A 17,224-nucleotide genomic window follows, 5' to 3' on the forward strand; every position below is an offset into this window, starting at 1 on the left:
GGGGGGGGGGGGGGGGGGGGGGGGGGGGGGGGGGGGGGGGGGGGGGGGGGGGCGGGAGGGGGAGGGGGGATGGAGGCGGGGGCCCGGCCCGCGGGCGGAGGAGCTGGGTGACTGGCAGGGCGTGGAGGGGCGGCGATGGGCCCGGGGTACTGCTGCCCGGCGGGGTAGCGGGGCTCGCGGCGCACGGGCTAGTTCCACGGTGCCCCGAACCGACTCGCGCGGTCCGTCCCGGAAGTGACTCGCCTCGTAGTTCCCGGCGAAGGCGAGTCTCCGTCTCCTCCCCAGCTCAGCTCCGATAGGGAAACTGCTTCTCCCGTCAGGCCCCGCGGCGAGGGAAGTCTCGCGAGATCGCTCAAGCCCCGTCCTTCACCTTAGGGCCGGAAGTGGGAACCCGACGCGATAAACAACCCCCCCCCCCCCGCCCGCGAGAGAGGGAGGGGCAAGATGGCGGCGCCGCGGGGGAACCTGTCGGGGCTGGGACTCTTTCTGCTGCTCCTGATCTGCGGGCGGGGCTGGGCTGCCGCGGGCTCCTCCGAGGCCTTTGACTCGGCGCTGGGCAGCACGGCGTCGTGCCACCGGGCCTGTCAGCTGACTTACCCCCTGCACACCTACCCCAAGGTACGGGACCCCGCCGGCCGGCCTGACCCCGCCTTCCTTGGACGAGCCTCTCAGGGCGCAGGTCTCCCCTCCACCCCGCTCCTGCGCTATGGGGCTCCCTGGGAGGCGCCCCCCACACCTGCCTCCAGGTACAGGCCGCCCAGTCCCCCGCGCCCATAGCCAGGCACCGCCCCCTGCACTCTGGCCCCAAGGCGCAGGGCCTTCCGCCGGGGTGCCCCTGCTTCTCCCCAGCTGGGACCATCCCTGACCTAATCCGAGTCGGTGAGACTGTTGGCATGACAAGCCGGGCAAGTGTTGCCAGACCATGAGAGAGACTCCTCAGGTATATGTCGGGATGAGGATGGCTCACTTCCCCCGCTCGATAGCTTTTGAGGTTTGTTCACCCTGGTCCACTGGTTGTTGGTTATTCCTGATTTGGTAGCAGGTGCCTCTAGGTATGGGGTCCTTGGCTAGGAAGATTCCCCCTATGCAGCAAACCCAAGATATGGCCTGTTTCTTTTGCATCCCCTCCCTATGGGATATAGATAGACTACATGAAATAATATCTCTTATTGGCTCAACTTTTGGTGGTGGAGGATAAAAGCTTTTGAGCTACACAGAGCTCTTCTTCGGGGCTGGGTAAGGAAGTAGACCTGAAGAAGAGCTCTGTGTAGCAGTCAGTAATCTCCCTGTAAAATATACCCTTTTGGGGGAAGAGGTTGTTTGTTTACCAGGTAAGGCAATACCATTTCCTCTTAGGATCTATAATATGTTCAAAAGCTATTCAAGCGCAGAGCATCCAGATTTTGTTGTTGTGGGGTTTCCATGTGTCCTGTTTTCTTCTCCCTCCTTCCCTCAAAGAAACCATGCCAACTTGATGTGGGCTGCTCTGGCTTTAAAACCATACAAAATATCTGTGTGTGTTGACAAGTAAAAAGTCCTGAATCATGACACTGATAAAACATTTGAATTATAGAGGATGAAGTCTGAAGAGTGGTTAAAAAATGAGCACCCCAAAAAACTTCCACCCCTGGGTTCTAGCTAACTTAGGCAGAAGTCTTTCATGGTATCCATCTTTATAAAAGGAAGGTGTTGGAAAACTGTCCCCCCCAGCTTTGTTTCATGTTGAGGTTCAGCATCAGTTCAGGATTCCATAGAATTCTGAGTTACTGTTGGAATTTGGAAAATGCATTATTCTTTTCAGTCTTGTGTGAATTTTTGACTGGTAATATACTTTATTCTCTATCTGCAGCAGTGTAACAGGTTGAGTTCAAAATGTGGGGTGCACAAACTACAAACAAGGGAGACAAGTAATAGAGCAGAAAGTTTGAAGTGTGGAATTAATATTTTTAGAATAAAACTACATAATCATGGTTTTGAGACAGTAACGGTGATGTGTATACCTCAACAATGAGTGGAAGCAACAAAGACTTGTGTAGATGGAATGAAATGTATATCTAGAATATGGGACTTCATGCCGCATGTTGAGAGGTGTAAGCATGATACCAATTGCAAAAAAGGCCAAAGTTTGGGAACTGAATCATTGTAAGATTAAACAACTTTCTTCCTTAATCCCAACCCCAAATCTTTTCCTACCGCAGATAAAATTTCAGACTCCTATGCTGAAGCATAGTTCCCTTCTTTTTGTTGGAGGACTTTGGCAAGTTTTTGAAGGAAATTGCGACTGGTGTTTCTGGTAGCTTTTGGAGTTTTTTAAAAAACTAAGCACTTTGAGCTCATTATTATAATATACATCATAAAGAGGCCAATAAAACGACACACACAATCTTCTTCCTACTGAGTACTTTGTGACTTAAACAATCTATCCTGTGTTGATTTTAAGCACTACTTACTACTAAGCTATCAAATAGAAATAGAGGTGGCAGGAAACTTTTTATTTTGGAAACATTCGTTGTTTGGTTTAAGTTCAAGATAAACTTCATTAAGACTTGTCAAGAGAATCTGTGTGTGCATCATACCTGCCAAAGCCAATTCAATATGAATGTCAACATTTGAGGCATATTTTCTGCAGCAGGATATTTCTATTAGAGAGACAGTCAAGGTTGTTAGGCTTTATTAAAAAAAATCTTGACCCAGCTTGGCAGTTCTATGTTTTTGCAGTATAAAATATGAGAACATCTGTGTCTGAAAGAAAATCACATCAGTTTGTTTGCAATGGGTTAGTTATATGGTAAGGTGTGGTGTGTTTGCCTTGTTCCTTTAATAATGAATTCAAAGTTCTCTCCACCTGTAAAACAGATGGTGACAACCATAAGGATGAGGACAGAGCCAAAAGACTTGTCTTGAGTTTTCCTGTTAATAGATTCACATGATGTCAAATGCAGAACAATGTTCAGTGTTTACAACAACACCAGAAACAACTAGTTTTGTTGGTCCTAACATATGAGAGAGACAAGGTAGGTGAGCTAATATCTTTTACTGGACCAGCTTCTGTTGGAGGAAGGTGCAGACTTTCAAACTACACAAAGTCCTTCAGGTCTGTGGAAAGAAGTCGGACACTTTTTGAAAGCTTGTGCTTTCCACCAACAGAAATTTGTGCAGTAAAAGATATTACCTTATCTATCTGGTCTCTGACATAGAAAATATTCCACATTGTGGAACTAGATAACTCGCTACTTTTATTGCTTTGCTTTAAAAAATAAGCAAAACTTCTAAAATACCAGGGAAGTAGGTACTTGCCTAGGCCTCATTTAAACACAGTTTTTCTACCAGTAGGGTATAACTACTCTACTTGGGGGTATGTTTTTTATCTAAATAGTTATACGGTTACAACTCTTAGTTATACAACTTAGTGTGGCCGTAGTTATACTAATATAAAGGTGCCGTATACCAGTGTAGCTTATTCCCCTTTCCATAAGGAAATAAACTATGCTTGTATGACTGTGACCACACTAGGAAGGTTGTACTGCCTTAGCTATACCAGTACTGCTCTAGCTATACAACTTTTGTGGGTTGACAAGCCCTCAAATGAAGTCTACCTTACAGACCCCATTTCTCTGCCACATGGTACTTCTAGTAATTAAAACAGTATGTTTCTCACAGCTAAGGGAGTATTTTCTTGTGAAACAAAGTACTATAGAACTTCATTAATTATTGGGAGAAGCATTAAGTTGTTTTTTACTTTAATGCTACCATACTATAATCTTGATTGGGGCATTATACACAGAGGTCGATATAGTACCTGCCCTGAAGAGCTTACAGTCTAAGACTGTAACATATGAAGGGTGAGAAAGAGGGTGACAATCAAATAGGAACATTGATATAAATTTTTTATACACTTGCTGTATCTTAGTTTTGTAATTACATAAAGGAATATTCTTCTCCCTTATTTTCCCTCAGCATAACCATTAAATAGTATGTTGACTAGCTATTTTGGCAAGTAAGGAGCCTTGACACAAGAATAGTGCACCACAAAATATACTCTGGTTACTTATTTTGACAACTCTTTACTTCTAATTATATCCTATAATAAATGTTTTGACAATATACTATTCATCTTTATTATGATTCCTCACTGGTAGCATTTGCCATTAGATCTTTGAGAGGTAAGGACTGCCAACTTTCTGTGTGAATTAGTGAAGTGAAGGTTAATAGGTTCTACTTTAATTCTTTAGCAGCTAGCACCTTGATTTTTAAAGTTATCGTTTTTCAGAAATGCATTTTTGAACTTGCTGACTTTAGTGATCTGTCTATTCCAGGCCAGCTCCTTGCTGAATAAAGAACTGTGTTCTGCTTGGACTAAGGAAGTCCATATCAAAATTGCCCAATTATTTTAAAGAACTGTAATTTGCTTTTGTTCCAGACTGTACAGACCTTGGTGTTTGGCTGACTTCTAAGGTTTTCTTTTTGTTTGGGTTTTTTTGCTAGAACATTTTCCACCGTAGCTTTTATAGTACTCAGAAAAGTAGTAATGTTTGCTTGTTGCTACCTAGATTCTTGGATGGAGTATTTAGTAATTTCTTTAGCAACCCTGCTTTTCTTGTAACTTCCCAGGAAGAGGAACTGTATGCATGTCAGCGAGGCTGCAGACTGTTTTCTATTTGTCAGTTTGTGGATGATGGAATTGACCTGAATCGTACCAAACTGGAATGCGACTCTGGTAAGATAATTCTATGCTCTTTCCACAAGATGTAATGTGAAGAGACAAATGAAGGGAAGAGCGGAAATATATGAAGGGATATTGTCAATTTGACTTTTTTTAAATTGATGTTACTCTTTAAAAAAGTTTGATAGAGCCCTCATTAAAATTTCTCAAATTTTTAAAAGGGGTTTCTGCTTTGTGAGCCTTTAAAACATAAGGGTCCTTTTGGCCAAGGTTAAAATTTAGGTAGTGTAACCATATTAGGTGTAAAATGGTTAGCTGACAATGTAATTTTCAAGTTAATGGTGTCCCTTTTACTTCATGCAACATTGTGCAATGACAACCTAATAAATGACATCAGTTGCGATGATTTTCCTAGCCCTGACTATTTGTTGGGACTGTATGACTTTGTATTTACTTCAGCTGAAATGTTTGCTTTACAAAGCACAAATATTGGTGAACTGTATACTGTACTACGTCACTGATATGGCCTCATTCAACTCAATTTTACAATCTCTTTACTATGGAAAGAGAAACAAATCTTAACTACATTCTCTGCCTTGCATGTAGTTAAACAACTTGGGAGCTGGGGTTGTCTTGTTGAATTAAGCCATTAAATAATCAAACATTCATAAATAACTAATTGTTTAAAAGGATTAATTATCTGAAGATCAGACGAGGAATATCAATAATTAAAACTGAAAATACTTGTTACCAACTATATACCAAGCTAATATTTCTTTGCAGTTCTGTAGTACTTCCAGCCAAGGATCTTAAAGCAATTGATAAACATTAAGGTTCGTATACTGAGATCAAAAGCGTGGAGCCCATCAAGCGAGGCAGGAGAGGGAGCAGCTTTCCCTATGTAGTCTAAAAGTGGTTAAGTGCCAACTCGGCACTAAAAAGAGGCTCAATCTTGTGCTGAAGGCAAAGGGGGCAGTGGCCAGCTCCAAGAGCAGAGAGAGTTGGGGAAAGGCACGTGAATGCAATACAGAGCTGAGTTATATGCGCTGGGAATAGGCTGGAGCTGCAGAAAAGCAGTATCCCGTGCACAGCTGTGATCCAGGCATTTCTTTTCAATTGCCAAACCACACGTCAAGGGATATCATAAAAAGGGGGGGTGCAGCAAAAGTCCAGATGTAGAGCTGAGTCTGAAGTGTTGCCTCCTTTCCTGTACAACATTGCTACCCTGGACTGTTGCCTTCTGCCTAGTCATTTGCCGTGGCCTTATAACACTGATTTTGCTCGTTGCTTGGTGGCTGTCCTGTGCTTTGTGATGCACTCCCTGACCGTTATGTTCAGTTGTGTCTCTAGGTGCTTCTGTGACTTCCAGTTGTCTGGCTTTGTAACTGTTTTACCAGAGGACTGCTGCTCAGGCTCTTGAGAACGGCACACTCGGTTATTTGGCTGATTACTGTGCATTCCCTGCCAGGATTTTGTCTGCCCTGTTTCCAGAGATTGCCCATATCTGGTCGGACGCTTGTTCATTTTCCTCTCCTGTGAGAAAATGGATAGGCCTAACGTTCAGGATGCACTTTTACTTGCCAAGCCTGTTCTTTCTGCCTTTCTGGCCTAAGCCTCCCAATGCCCTAGTGAGAGGGGATTATCCCCACTTGACTTCTGTCTCCGGTTCCCCAGGTCTAGAGACTTTTCCCAAGGTCATACTGCAAGTGGGTGGCTAAGCCACAAATAGAATACAAATCTTCTGGCTTCTCTCCTGTAATTGCTAGTCTGTCCTTTATTTTAAATATTGGATACGGCTCTTTGGAAATAAGAGCAGAGCTGACTTTATTTTTGATAGAGCTTGAAATTGGTATAGAAAGTCTAACTATACTCATGCAACACTGATGGGCAAACCCTCCTTTGTTCCCTGTTATGCCATGGCGCTCTGCAGTTTGATGGATTCCTCTGTTAGTTTACTTCCATCCCCTGGAGCAAAACTTGAACTCTTCCATGGTGTGTGGGAGGAAAGACCACAGTCCTGTGGGAGGGTCTTTCAGAACTCTGGTTGATAATCCATGTCATCTCTGGTACAAAATCCTTGCCTATTCTACTGGGTTGAGGCTGTGTTAATTTACGTCACTATGTTGGAATTTTCTATACCAGTAATTGCTCTTACTTTATTTTGATTGGTTTTTTGCTTTTCCTCATTTTTGTGATCAAATGCTATTGCTGCATTCAGCTTTTAGATATAACCCAGTTTTATGCCTGTTCTAGATAGATCATCTAGATTACATCAGCCCAAAGAATCCGGTACCAGTATTGGTACATTGCTCTCGTATTATTCCTCAGGTGGGATAGGGAGTCTTTAAAATTGTCACTTGAGTTCTTATCAGACTGTACCTACGCCTTACACTCGTGCTTTCAGTTGCTGACTTAGGATGTGAAATTATTTTTCAATTTACACAACTTTTCTTCTTTGCAGCCTGTACTGAAGCATATTCCCAGTCTGATGAACAATATGCTTGCCATCTTGGGTGCCAGAATCAGCAGCCATTTGCTGAACTGAGACAAGAGCAAGTAAGCATGTAGCATGTTTGTTAAATGCCACCTACTTGTTTTCTGCTCAGATTGTCTCACTTTTTTTTCAAATTTAATGTGTGTGTAGAAAGATGGAGAGAAATTCTCTATTTAAAGACTAAGACCTTATTGGGGACAGTGGTAAATTGCTTGAATATGTACAGAATAAATCGAAAACCAGTTAATGATGTGTTTACAGTTAATAGAAGAACAGGAGTACTTGTGGCACCTTAGAGACTAACAAATTTATTAGAGCATAAGCTTTCGTGGACTACAGCCCACTTATGCATCCGAAGAAGTGGGCTGTAGTCCACGAAAGCTTATGCTCTAATAAATTTGTTAGTCTCTAAGGTGCCACAAGTACTCCTGTTCTTCTTTTTGCGGATACAGACTAACACGGCTGTTACTCTGAAACTTGTCATTTTACAGTTAATGTCCCTGATGCCAAGGATTCATCTCCTTTTCCCTCTGACACTGGTGAGATCATTCTGGAGTGACATGATGGACTCAGCACAGAGCTTCATAACTTCCTCGTGGACCTTCTACCTTCAAGCAGATGATGGCAAAATAGTTATATTCCAGGTGCTTGCTTGCTTTTTTACTTTTACAAGGCTTTGTGTGTCCTGGGTGTTAACGGTTGATCTCCTGTGTCTTCCACTCACACAACAGATAGCAGAGCCGTCTCGGCAAGTAACTGCATGCTTAATGTTTGGCAGCAGTCGGTCTCTCTTTGTAGTGGTCACTGGATTTGCAATGTAGAAAGCAAAATTAACTTAAATGGATAGTGTGTCAAAATTTTTCCCCATTTCTTTTGCAAATGTGAATGATGCTTATGGGATGACTATAATTTTAAGGTTAATTGAAGCTTTATGAAATACAAATAAGACCTTACAATTTTCATTATTGTTTTAGTCAAAGCCAGAAGTTCAATATATTCCACAGGACACCACAGATCTGAAAGAATCGTTGTTGAGCAAAACATCCGGTAAGTTGGTTTGGGTTCTCAAGAGTGCAAATGAAAATATTCATAACCTGCAAGAGTAAGTCAAATCTTCCACAAAGGAAAAAGTCATTATGGGCAGACTGTCACCTTCACCCTGTGTACACGGCAACAAAGGCCACAGTAAGAAATTCTTTTTAAAATGTATTTTAAATATAGCGTGGTATACTACTGGATGGTAGTGGTGCCACACTGGAATTAGAATCATTTTAAAGAAGCTTTCTACTATCAATGTCTTCGTATAGACAGGGACTGTATGAGACTAGAGTTTTTAATTGTAACCTTGTAATGGAGCTGTCATTGTGATCTTTCAGCAGACCTACAGCCAGGAGGTTCACAGACACACACAGGATTTTTTGAAGAGGAGGAAAGAAATAGCTTTTTCAAATGTCTTTCTATGTATGTATCTTCTACTGTCTTGTAAAAGCTTAAATGGTAGGATGACATTCCTTCCCCATATACTTTACATGTCATATACTCCATCAGAGAATCTCAAAGTGACAGAACTGTATTCAAGAAAGATGATGTTTTGGAGGAGATGTTAAAGGGGAGGTTCTGAGCACTTGTGTTAAAGAGCTCACTGCTCCCTTACAAAAATAGATATTAGCCACAATATACTTGTTGGCAATTTGGCCAACCTAATCTCTCCATGCAGTTTAACCTAACCATGATATTTGTCATTTCCTGTCCCACACTACTGATATTTTGCTGCAAACCGTTAAACAGCTGCTACAGTTCACTGGTTTCCTAGATATGGCTGCATATCAGGGTGAAGTGATTGATTTGTGTAGTACTTTGGGATTGTCTAGTGTGAAAGGTGCTGTATAAATAAGCAGTTTTGCTTTATTTCTAGGTTGATAAGATACAATATCACTTTGCTCTTTTTCTTTCATTAATCTTTGCTACTGAGCAGCAGGATGCATTCACACACTTCTAGACATACAAAATAATGGGGTCTAAATTAGTTGCAAGAAAGATCTTGGCATCATTGTGAGTAGTATACTGAAAACATCCTCTCAAAATGTGCAGGAGCAGTCAGAAAAGCTAACAATGTTAATAACTAGAGAGGAATAGATACAGAAACAGAAAATCCATGGTACACCTATATATTGAATACTGCATGCAGTTCTAGTCACCTCATATCAAAAAATATTTTAGAATCAGAAAAGGTACATAAGAACGGCCATACTGGGTCAGACCAAAAGTCTATCTAGCCCAGTATCCTGTTTTCGACAGTAGCCAATGCCAGGTGCCCCAGAAGGAATGAACAAAACAGGTAATCCATCAAGTGATCCATCCGCTGTCACCCATTCCCAGCTTCTGGCAAACAGAGGCTAGGGACACCATTCCTGCCCCAACTGGCTAGTAGACATTGATGGACCTATCCTCCATGAATTTATCTAGTTCTTTTTTGAATCCTGTTATAGTCTTGGCCTTCACAACATCCTCAGGCAAGGAGTTCCACAGATTGACTGTGCGTTGTAAAAAAATACTTCCTTTGTTTGTTTTAAACCTACTGCCTATTCATTTCATTTCACAGTTCTTGTGTTATGAGGCGGAGTAAATAACTCTTCCTTACTTACTTTCTCTACACGAGTCATGATTTTATAGACCTCTATCATATCTCCCCTTAGTTGTCCCTTTTCCAAGCTGAAAAGTCCCAGTCTTATTAATCTCTCCTCATAAGGCAGCCGTTCCATACCCCTAATAATTTTTGTTGTCCTTTTCTGAACCTTTTCCAAGTCCATTATATCTTTTTTTGAGATGGGGTGACCACATCTGTGCCCAGTATTCAAGATATAGGCGTACTGTGGATTTATATAGAGGCAATATAAATATAAATTTCTGTTGTCGTCGTCTTATCTATCCCTTTCTTAATGATTCCCAACATTCTGTTCGCTTTTTTGACTGCTGCTGCACATTGACTGGATGTTTGCAGAGAACTATCCACAATGACTCCAAGATCTTTCTTGAGTGGTAACAGATAATTTAGACCCCATCATTTTATATGAATAGTTGGGATCAGGTTTTCCAGTGTGCATTACTTTGCGTTTATCAACATCGGCTCGCAACAAAATGATTAGGAGTATGGAACAGCTTCCATATGAGGGGAGAGTAAGAAGACTGGGACTGATCAACTTAGAAAAGAGATGACTAAAGGGAGATGTGATAGAGGTCTGTAAAATTATGAATGATATTGAGATAGGGAATAGGGAAATGGTTGTGCTGGTTGTTTACCCCTTCACATAACACAAGAACTAAGGGTCACCCGATTAAATTAATAGGCAGCTGGTTTAAAATAAACAAAAGAAAATACTACTTCACACACTGCACAGTCAACCTGTGGAACTTAGTGCCCTGGGATGTTGTGAAGGCCAAAAGTTAACTAGGTTCAAAAAAGAACTACTGGTAGGTAAGTTTGAGGATGTGTCCATCAGTGCTATTAGCCAACATGGTCAGGAACACAACCCCATGCTCCTGGTATCCCTAAACCTCCAACTGCCAGAAGCAGGGACTGGATGATAGTGGATGGATCACTCAGTCGTACTGTTCTGTTCATTCCCTCTGAAGCAACTGGCACTGGCCATTGTCAGAAGACACGATACTGGGCTAGGTGGACCATTGGTCTGACGAGTATGGTCGTTAGAATTGCACTAAACATTTGGCTGCTATTTCCCTGGGATAATGAGGTTCTTAAGGCAGAAAGAGAGATCAGAGATTTTGTGTTATGCATTCAAAATGCAATTAATGGAGAGATTTGTTGACAAAATAGCTTAAAGTAGGAGTCCGCTTGGGACTTAGTAAAGGAACTGCCAGCCTTGATTCATTGTGCTTCCCTACCCTGTACCTGAAGACAGGTAACTAAGGTGGGGTGGGAGACTGGTTTCCCAGACTCCTCCAGTGAAGCATTCAACTGAATGATCTAGACATGGGAACGCAGATTGGTAAAGCCCAGTGTATGTCTTTAGGAATAACAGTTTAAGAAAACAGGATAAACAACTCTTAACAATGCTCATTACATTTCAGAAATTCTGGTTGGATTTTAACTACTACACTTGTTCTCTCCGTGCTGGTGCTCCTCTGGATTTGCTGTGCTACTGTTGCTACAGCTGTGCAGCAGTACGTTCCATCTGAGGTAAAGCAAATTATTCTATAGCTTACATCACCTTGAAGTTATTCATATTACTTAGTGTCTGAAATGCGATAGGGTCTTAGGTGTAGAGCTGGTTTTTTGGTTCACTGGCAGTTCTGCAAAATTAAAAATCTGCTAGAATCAAACTAAAAATGTTGGCAAATCAAAAGTCAGTGCATTTTGACCTGGGTTTAACAAAATTTCATCTGCATCAAAATGAAGCACTTTCGGTTGGGACATTTTAAAAGTAAAGACAAGAATTGTAAGGTCTAGATTCACAAAATGGGTGGAGAAGGTGGTGAGGGTGCCTCCCTTTATAACCTTTAGCCCAGTAGATAGGGCACTTAGCTAGGATGTGGGTCACCTGTGTTCCCCTCTGCTGGCTGTGGAGCGGGGATTTGAACTTTGGTCTCCCACGTGGCAGAAGAATGCTCTATTGGCATTTGGGGCAGGTCTCAATCTCTCAAAGTTGTTCAATTGTGTGTAAGTAAATTAAAGTCATTGGACCAAGGACATAAATGCGGGTCTCCCATCTCCAAGGTGAGTGCCCATAACCGAGGCTGCAGTCATTCTCACTATGACTATTCTCATTCTCAATGACTATTCAAGCATTTTGTTGAAGCTGTTCCACTTTGTATAAAAGACAGACAGTGAAATGACTGCAGTGTCATGATTAGGGCTCTCACCTTGGAGGTGGGAAACCCAAGTTTGTGTCCTTATTCCAATAACTGTTTGTTTACAATGTTTACACACAGTGGAACAACTTCAGCAAGAGAGATAGAGATGTGATTTAGAAAACCCTCCCATATTCCAGTGCTTAGGACAGTGATACTCAATTAGATCTACCTGTGGGCTGTTGAGTTGCCCAGTGTCTGGCTTTTGACTGGAACATCCAGTTGAAAAGGGACCCTGGTGCTGACCAGGCCACTAAAAATCCAGTCAGCGGGGCTAAGGCAGGCTCCTTGCCTGGCCCTGGCTCTGGCTCTGCTCGGCTCCAGGAAGCGGTTGGCATATCTGCCTCCTAGGCACAGGGCAGCCCTGGGGGCTCTGCGCGATGCCCTCACCCTGAGCACTGGCGCCGCAACTCCCATTGTCTGGGAACCCTCTTCCCCATGGTAACCATGTTTGACAACTGGAAATTTGTTTCTAGTATCTTTTTGCCAGAGCAGAGTGAGACCTAGGGGATGTATGGTTACAGGTTGCATTCACTAAACCATTAAAGGGGTTTTAATAAGATTGTGAAAAGGCTGAGAATGGCAGGAACCTGTGGACATGATGTGGGTGAGTGGCAGGAATCTGACTGGAGGAGGAGAGAAGGGACTGGCTGAACTGACATCCCCCCCCCCCACTCTCCTTCCTCTAAAAATATGCAAGACTGGCAAGTACCACACTTATTCTGACAGGAACATGTCAGTCCTAGCCTTGGACTCAGACTCAACTGTGAATATGAATTTTAGATGTCATGGAAAATGCAAAGTGTTTCATAGTAAGAGTTGAAGCATTGCTACTTTGAGGACCTTCAAAACCTCACTGAGAAATGTATGATCATAGTTATATGTCAGAAGCTGGGGATGGGTGATGGAATGTATCACTTGATGATGACCTATTCTGTTCATTCCCTCTGAAGCACCTGGCATTGGCCACTGTCGGGGAAAACAGGCTACTGGGTTAGATGACCTGTTGGCCTGACCCATTGTGGCCATTCTGTGTTCTTATGGCTAAGCATGTCTTGAATCTTGCATTCAGAATCTGTAATGATATGATCTTTTTAAAATGTTTAATTATTTCAGAAGCTGAGCATCTATGGAGACTTGGAGTACATGAATGAAAAACTGACCAGATACCCAGCTTCTGCTCTTGTTGTTGTTCGATGCAAGACTGAAGAACATGAAGAAGCAGGACCTCTACCCACAAAAGTTAATCTGGCTCATTCAGCAATTTAAATAGCTTAAAAGAATTTAATAGACTAATTCTAGCACTTCTATCAACTCCTGGTGTTTTTTTTATGGTTTCTTCAGCTGCGGGGCTTAGCGGTCAGTGTTTAAATGAAAATAAAGTTACAGAATCAACAAATCAGTCTGTCATGGAATCCTTGTTTTCCTCTAGTAGTGAAGAGAATTGCACGTTTAACTTGCAGTTTTTTTCCAAGTATATGTACTTGCTTTCACTGGAGTTTGCAATGTGTCCTTTTTGCTTAACAAAAACTGTAAGCATGCTCGCTACACTTCTACCATGGCACTTTCAGTCAGTCATTTCTAACCGTTCTATGATGTAAGATCGGAATTAACTCTGTAAAAGTAGGATATAAATTCTCAGTGGGCAGAAGATGCTTAGGTCAGGCATTTTCAGTTGTGAGTAACTAAGAACGTTATTTGCAGAAATGTTGTATTATCCGTTAATCTTTGCAATAACCCTTTTCCCAAAAATAGAAATGTATTTTTTTACAGTTATCAATATGCAGAGCGTTAATGAGGTACTGCAGGTTTAGCTCAGGCTGTCAGAAATACAAGTTTTTAATGACTCATGGACGTATCCTTTTGCACTCAAAAAAGAGACATGCTTATTTATTCTTTTGACAAACTTTAGCCTTAAACTCATCAATAGCTTGTTAGGGTAGAGCATACTTTTTCTGAAGGCACTCCCTTTGCTGTATTGATTACCTAAGTGGGTCCAGTTGTTTCATTGTCAGAAACAAATTGATTACTGAAAACTGAGAATAAATTTAGAAAAGTAGAATAATGACTGTAGCCTTTTGCTATGGCTCTCAATTAACCATGATGCACTCAGTATGAGACTCATCTACAGCATCCCCCTAATATATGCAACCTTACCACATTCTGCTACATTAGTAAATACTGTTACTGAATTGTATTAGTTATGTGAGAATATTGTTATAGCTAGTTTGTCCAACACAGTTCTATTCTTTACTACAGCAGCTATGATCTAATGGTGCCTGCTAGGCATCTATAAGCAAGAAGGGACTGTGATGGTTTTCCTTACAAAGTCTCTTTGCAAATGTTTAGAAACTGGCCAAAATTATAAGATCTTATAACTTTTTGAACTTTATCCGATTGTCTACATTCAGGTTAGAAGTAGGCAATAGAAATCTACTGGTTTTGCATAGCTTTTGTACTCTAGCAAAAATTATACTTGAGACGTCCAGAGAATAGCTCGTTGCATGAATTAAAACCAGAAGAATAATTTTAAGTTTGGTTGAGAGTGAGGTTTAGAAAAAGGTATGCATTTAGTAAGTTTCTAAAGTTTGAGAACTATATAGTTGTGGTTATAGATCATGTATTATGGGTCCATACTTAGAGTGCATACCACATACACTGTGGTGCTTGCTATATGTGGTAAGCATACACAGAGCTGCTACAAATCGGTGTTCTCTTCAAAACTATGTGCACCTTACTTTTTTGAAAGGTGTAAGAAGTTCAGGATCTAATTCTTCAAGGGGTCTAGTGTGTTATTGTACAAACATTGAATTTAAGCCCAATTACATAGTAACCTTTGGTTGATGTGGCATTGAAAGAGGATCTGACTTACAATCATGAAAGTTGGAGTGAAATGCTGTTCTTAACATGTCTTTATTAAATACCTAGGTTATACAAGGGTCTAAAAATGTGATGGTTGGTTGTGCAGTGCTTTAAAAACTGTTTCATAATCTGATGCCCCAAAATAGCCTTTTCTATATCTGTAGTAGTAATCAGTCCTAAGACTCTCATTTCTATGCAGTTATGTACTTCAGACATCAGTACACAGCCTTGTTTGATACTAGCACATCAGCATTAAATATAACTTGTGCAATGACAGTTTAAAATTTTTAGGTGCAAATGCAGACTTTATACCAGTGGCTATGGCTGGTATTCTTTGCACTAACTCTGTCTGCAGTGCAGTCTCTGAAGACATTTTAATTATCCCAAATTTTGACTTATAACTAGCATTGAATATAGCATATATGTAGCATTGAATCTGTTTTCCCTGTGATGTGTAAATGCTGGAAATAGTGTTTATGTAGCCTCACTGAAAGTATAATTGTCCAGTTGCCTGTTTCACTATGTATAGAACAGCTTTCATTATGTCAATGACTTTAATTTTTAACTCATGAGTGTAAAACTGTTTTTTCTTAACTTGTATTTCTAAAGGTGGATGTTTTCAAATGTTTAAATTTTTAATTATATTTGGGTTAATCAACAGCTTCTAGTTTTTATTTTGAGCTGTAATATCTGCTTAAACTTCTGAAAACCAGAAACGAAAGGAAGAAACAAATCAACAAATAGATATAAATAAAAGTTCAAGTCTTGGGCCTTGTTACTTACCTGAAATGTTACTATACAATGAATAGATGCTGAAGTCCAGGACTCAGTAACACTCTACCATGGGTGACACCTACAAAAGTTGAGTTCCCGTAATGAACTTCTCAAGGTATTAATTTCTGTAAACAAAACCATAGTCCAAGGAACCAGACTTTCACAGTATTATACATTTCAGGTTTTATCCAGGTCCGTTATCAGAATCAAACTAATGCCAGCAGTTCCTACTCTAAATGCAGACAGCAATTCAGTCATCTTGGTATTTGAAAATACAGTAGTTTGTAACCATTATTGGAGCAGACCTAGGTCTTATTTACCAGTTTTTAAGATGGCAAAACAATCTCTCTTCCTCTTCCTTATATTCAGATGCTCTGTTTTCTGAAACACTAATTTTGTGTGCAGTGATTTGGGTTTTGGCTCTGCCCAAAAATGAAAACTTTAGTAAATTGCTTTAAGCTATTGTAGATGGACCACCTACTTCCTCACCTTCCTGTTCCCCATATTATTGTACTTTGTTCCCTTTTCTCTTTTGTTTTGAGAACTCAAAAACATCTAAACTTAGAAACAGGAATCCTAGCATCTCCGTTGCTCAATAAGCAATGTATGATTTAAGTTACAAAAGACTGATAATTCCTGCTCCCCATGGTGCAGTGGCCATAGCTTAGTTATTGTGCCATCAGAGGCCTAGGTGAATGGACGTTACAAATTTATATGCTTATCTGTTCCACTAATTTTATTACTCTGCATCCATCTAGTTTGGGCTCACATCACCCTACAAGGCTGGCAAATATTACTTTAGTAGATGGAGAAACTGAGGTACAAATGTTCTCATTTTGGCCAAAGACAGTTCCTGATTGAGCTGTGATTTATATATAATCTCCCTGCGTAAACCCAAGTGTTCTCTAGTAGGCTACAGCAGAGAGTGTGCTGGTCTCTGATTTCTTAGTGACTGAAAAAGATGAAATGTCCTTGCTGGTTCTTAGACTTAAGAGCAGAATATGAAGCTATGAGTATTTGTTAACTCTACTTTGGATCCCGAATGTGATCATGCGGGGTAGGATCATTCCAGTTATTTAGAATGATCCCAGAAGAGGATGGTGGATAACTAGCCTCCCTGAGCTCTCCGGGGATTTTACTGAATTCTTTTGTCATTCCTGTTTTAACACTGTTTAAAAAAAAAAAAAAAAGCTTGTATGATGAGCCACTTGGGAGGACCTGTTTTTATAGATGCACATGCTTCTGGTCTTACTCTCCTCAATAACAGCTGTAAATTCTGCATGTATTGTGGTCATAAGCAATTACACTCAGCATCACTGGTACCAGAACATCTCATTGAAAATCCCTGTGCATTAATTTACACCACAATTTTAGGTCTAAACTTAGAATGTTTAGCATATCCAAAACTGCAAGGAGACCACATGCCAAGCCACTTGTAGCTTTGTTTTTTCAACACAGTAGTCTTCCCAAAGAGGAACTGCAACCCTAACTGAGGATATTACAAAGCTCCTTAAACCGCTAGATCAATATTTTGACTATTATATGTAATATTTCTGTAAATG

At 40.9% G+C, this 17,224-nt stretch overlaps 2 protein-coding genes across 3 annotated transcripts in view; one reads left to right on the plus strand and one right to left on the minus strand.

The window, feature by feature from the left end:
- The window catches only part of TCEANC2 (transcription elongation factor A N-terminal and central domain containing 2), a 10,543-nt gene extending 10,180 nt beyond the window's left edge, over window positions 1-363 (minus strand). The window contains exon 1 of the mRNA XM_034778411.1: window positions 244-363. The gene's annotated coding sequence lies outside the window, so the exon portion shown is untranslated. The remainder of the gene's footprint in view (window positions 1-243) is intronic.
- Window positions 364-405: 42 nt separating this feature from the next.
- Window positions 406-15,548, plus strand: TMEM59 (transmembrane protein 59). Of its 2 annotated transcripts, none has more exons than XM_034778410.1 (8): window positions 406-618; window positions 4,612-4,717; window positions 7,125-7,219; window positions 7,649-7,801; window positions 8,132-8,204; window positions 8,537-8,618; window positions 11,247-11,355; window positions 13,143-15,548. In XM_034778410.1, exons 1-8 carry the CDS (start codon window positions 445-447, stop codon window positions 13,293-13,295), a joined length of 945 nt encoding a protein of 314 aa, XP_034634301.1. In that variant the 5' UTR covers window positions 406-444; the 3' UTR covers window positions 13,296-15,548. The 2 variants fall into 2 exon arrangements, with proteins under 2 accessions (XP_034634301.1, XP_034634300.1); XM_034778409.1 differs by having other exon boundaries at window positions 408-618; window positions 8,534-8,618.
- Window positions 15,549-17,224: the final 1,676 nt, after the last annotated feature.

The sequence above is a fragment of the Trachemys scripta genome, chromosome 8, assembly GCF_013100865.1.
Source record: "Trachemys scripta elegans isolate TJP31775 chromosome 8, CAS_Tse_1.0, whole genome shotgun sequence".
In the NCBI taxonomy this organism is placed as follows: domain Eukaryota; kingdom Metazoa; phylum Chordata; order Testudines; family Emydidae; genus Trachemys; species Trachemys scripta.

Excerpts from the sequence above, each read along its gene's own strand:
- TMEM59 (XM_034778409.1), top strand. The coding sequence starts at position 445 with ATGGCGGCGCCGCGGGGGAACCTGTCGGGGCTGGGACTCTTTCTGCTG. Across the intron at positions 619-4,611 it reads CCCTGCACACCTACCCCAAG|GAAGAGGAACTGTATGCATG; the intron begins GTACGGGACCCC and ends GTAACTTCCCAG. Across the intron at positions 8,205-8,533 it reads GTTGTTGAGCAAAACATCCG|CAGACCTACAGCCAGGAGGT; the intron begins GTAAGTTGGTTT and ends GTGATCTTTCAG.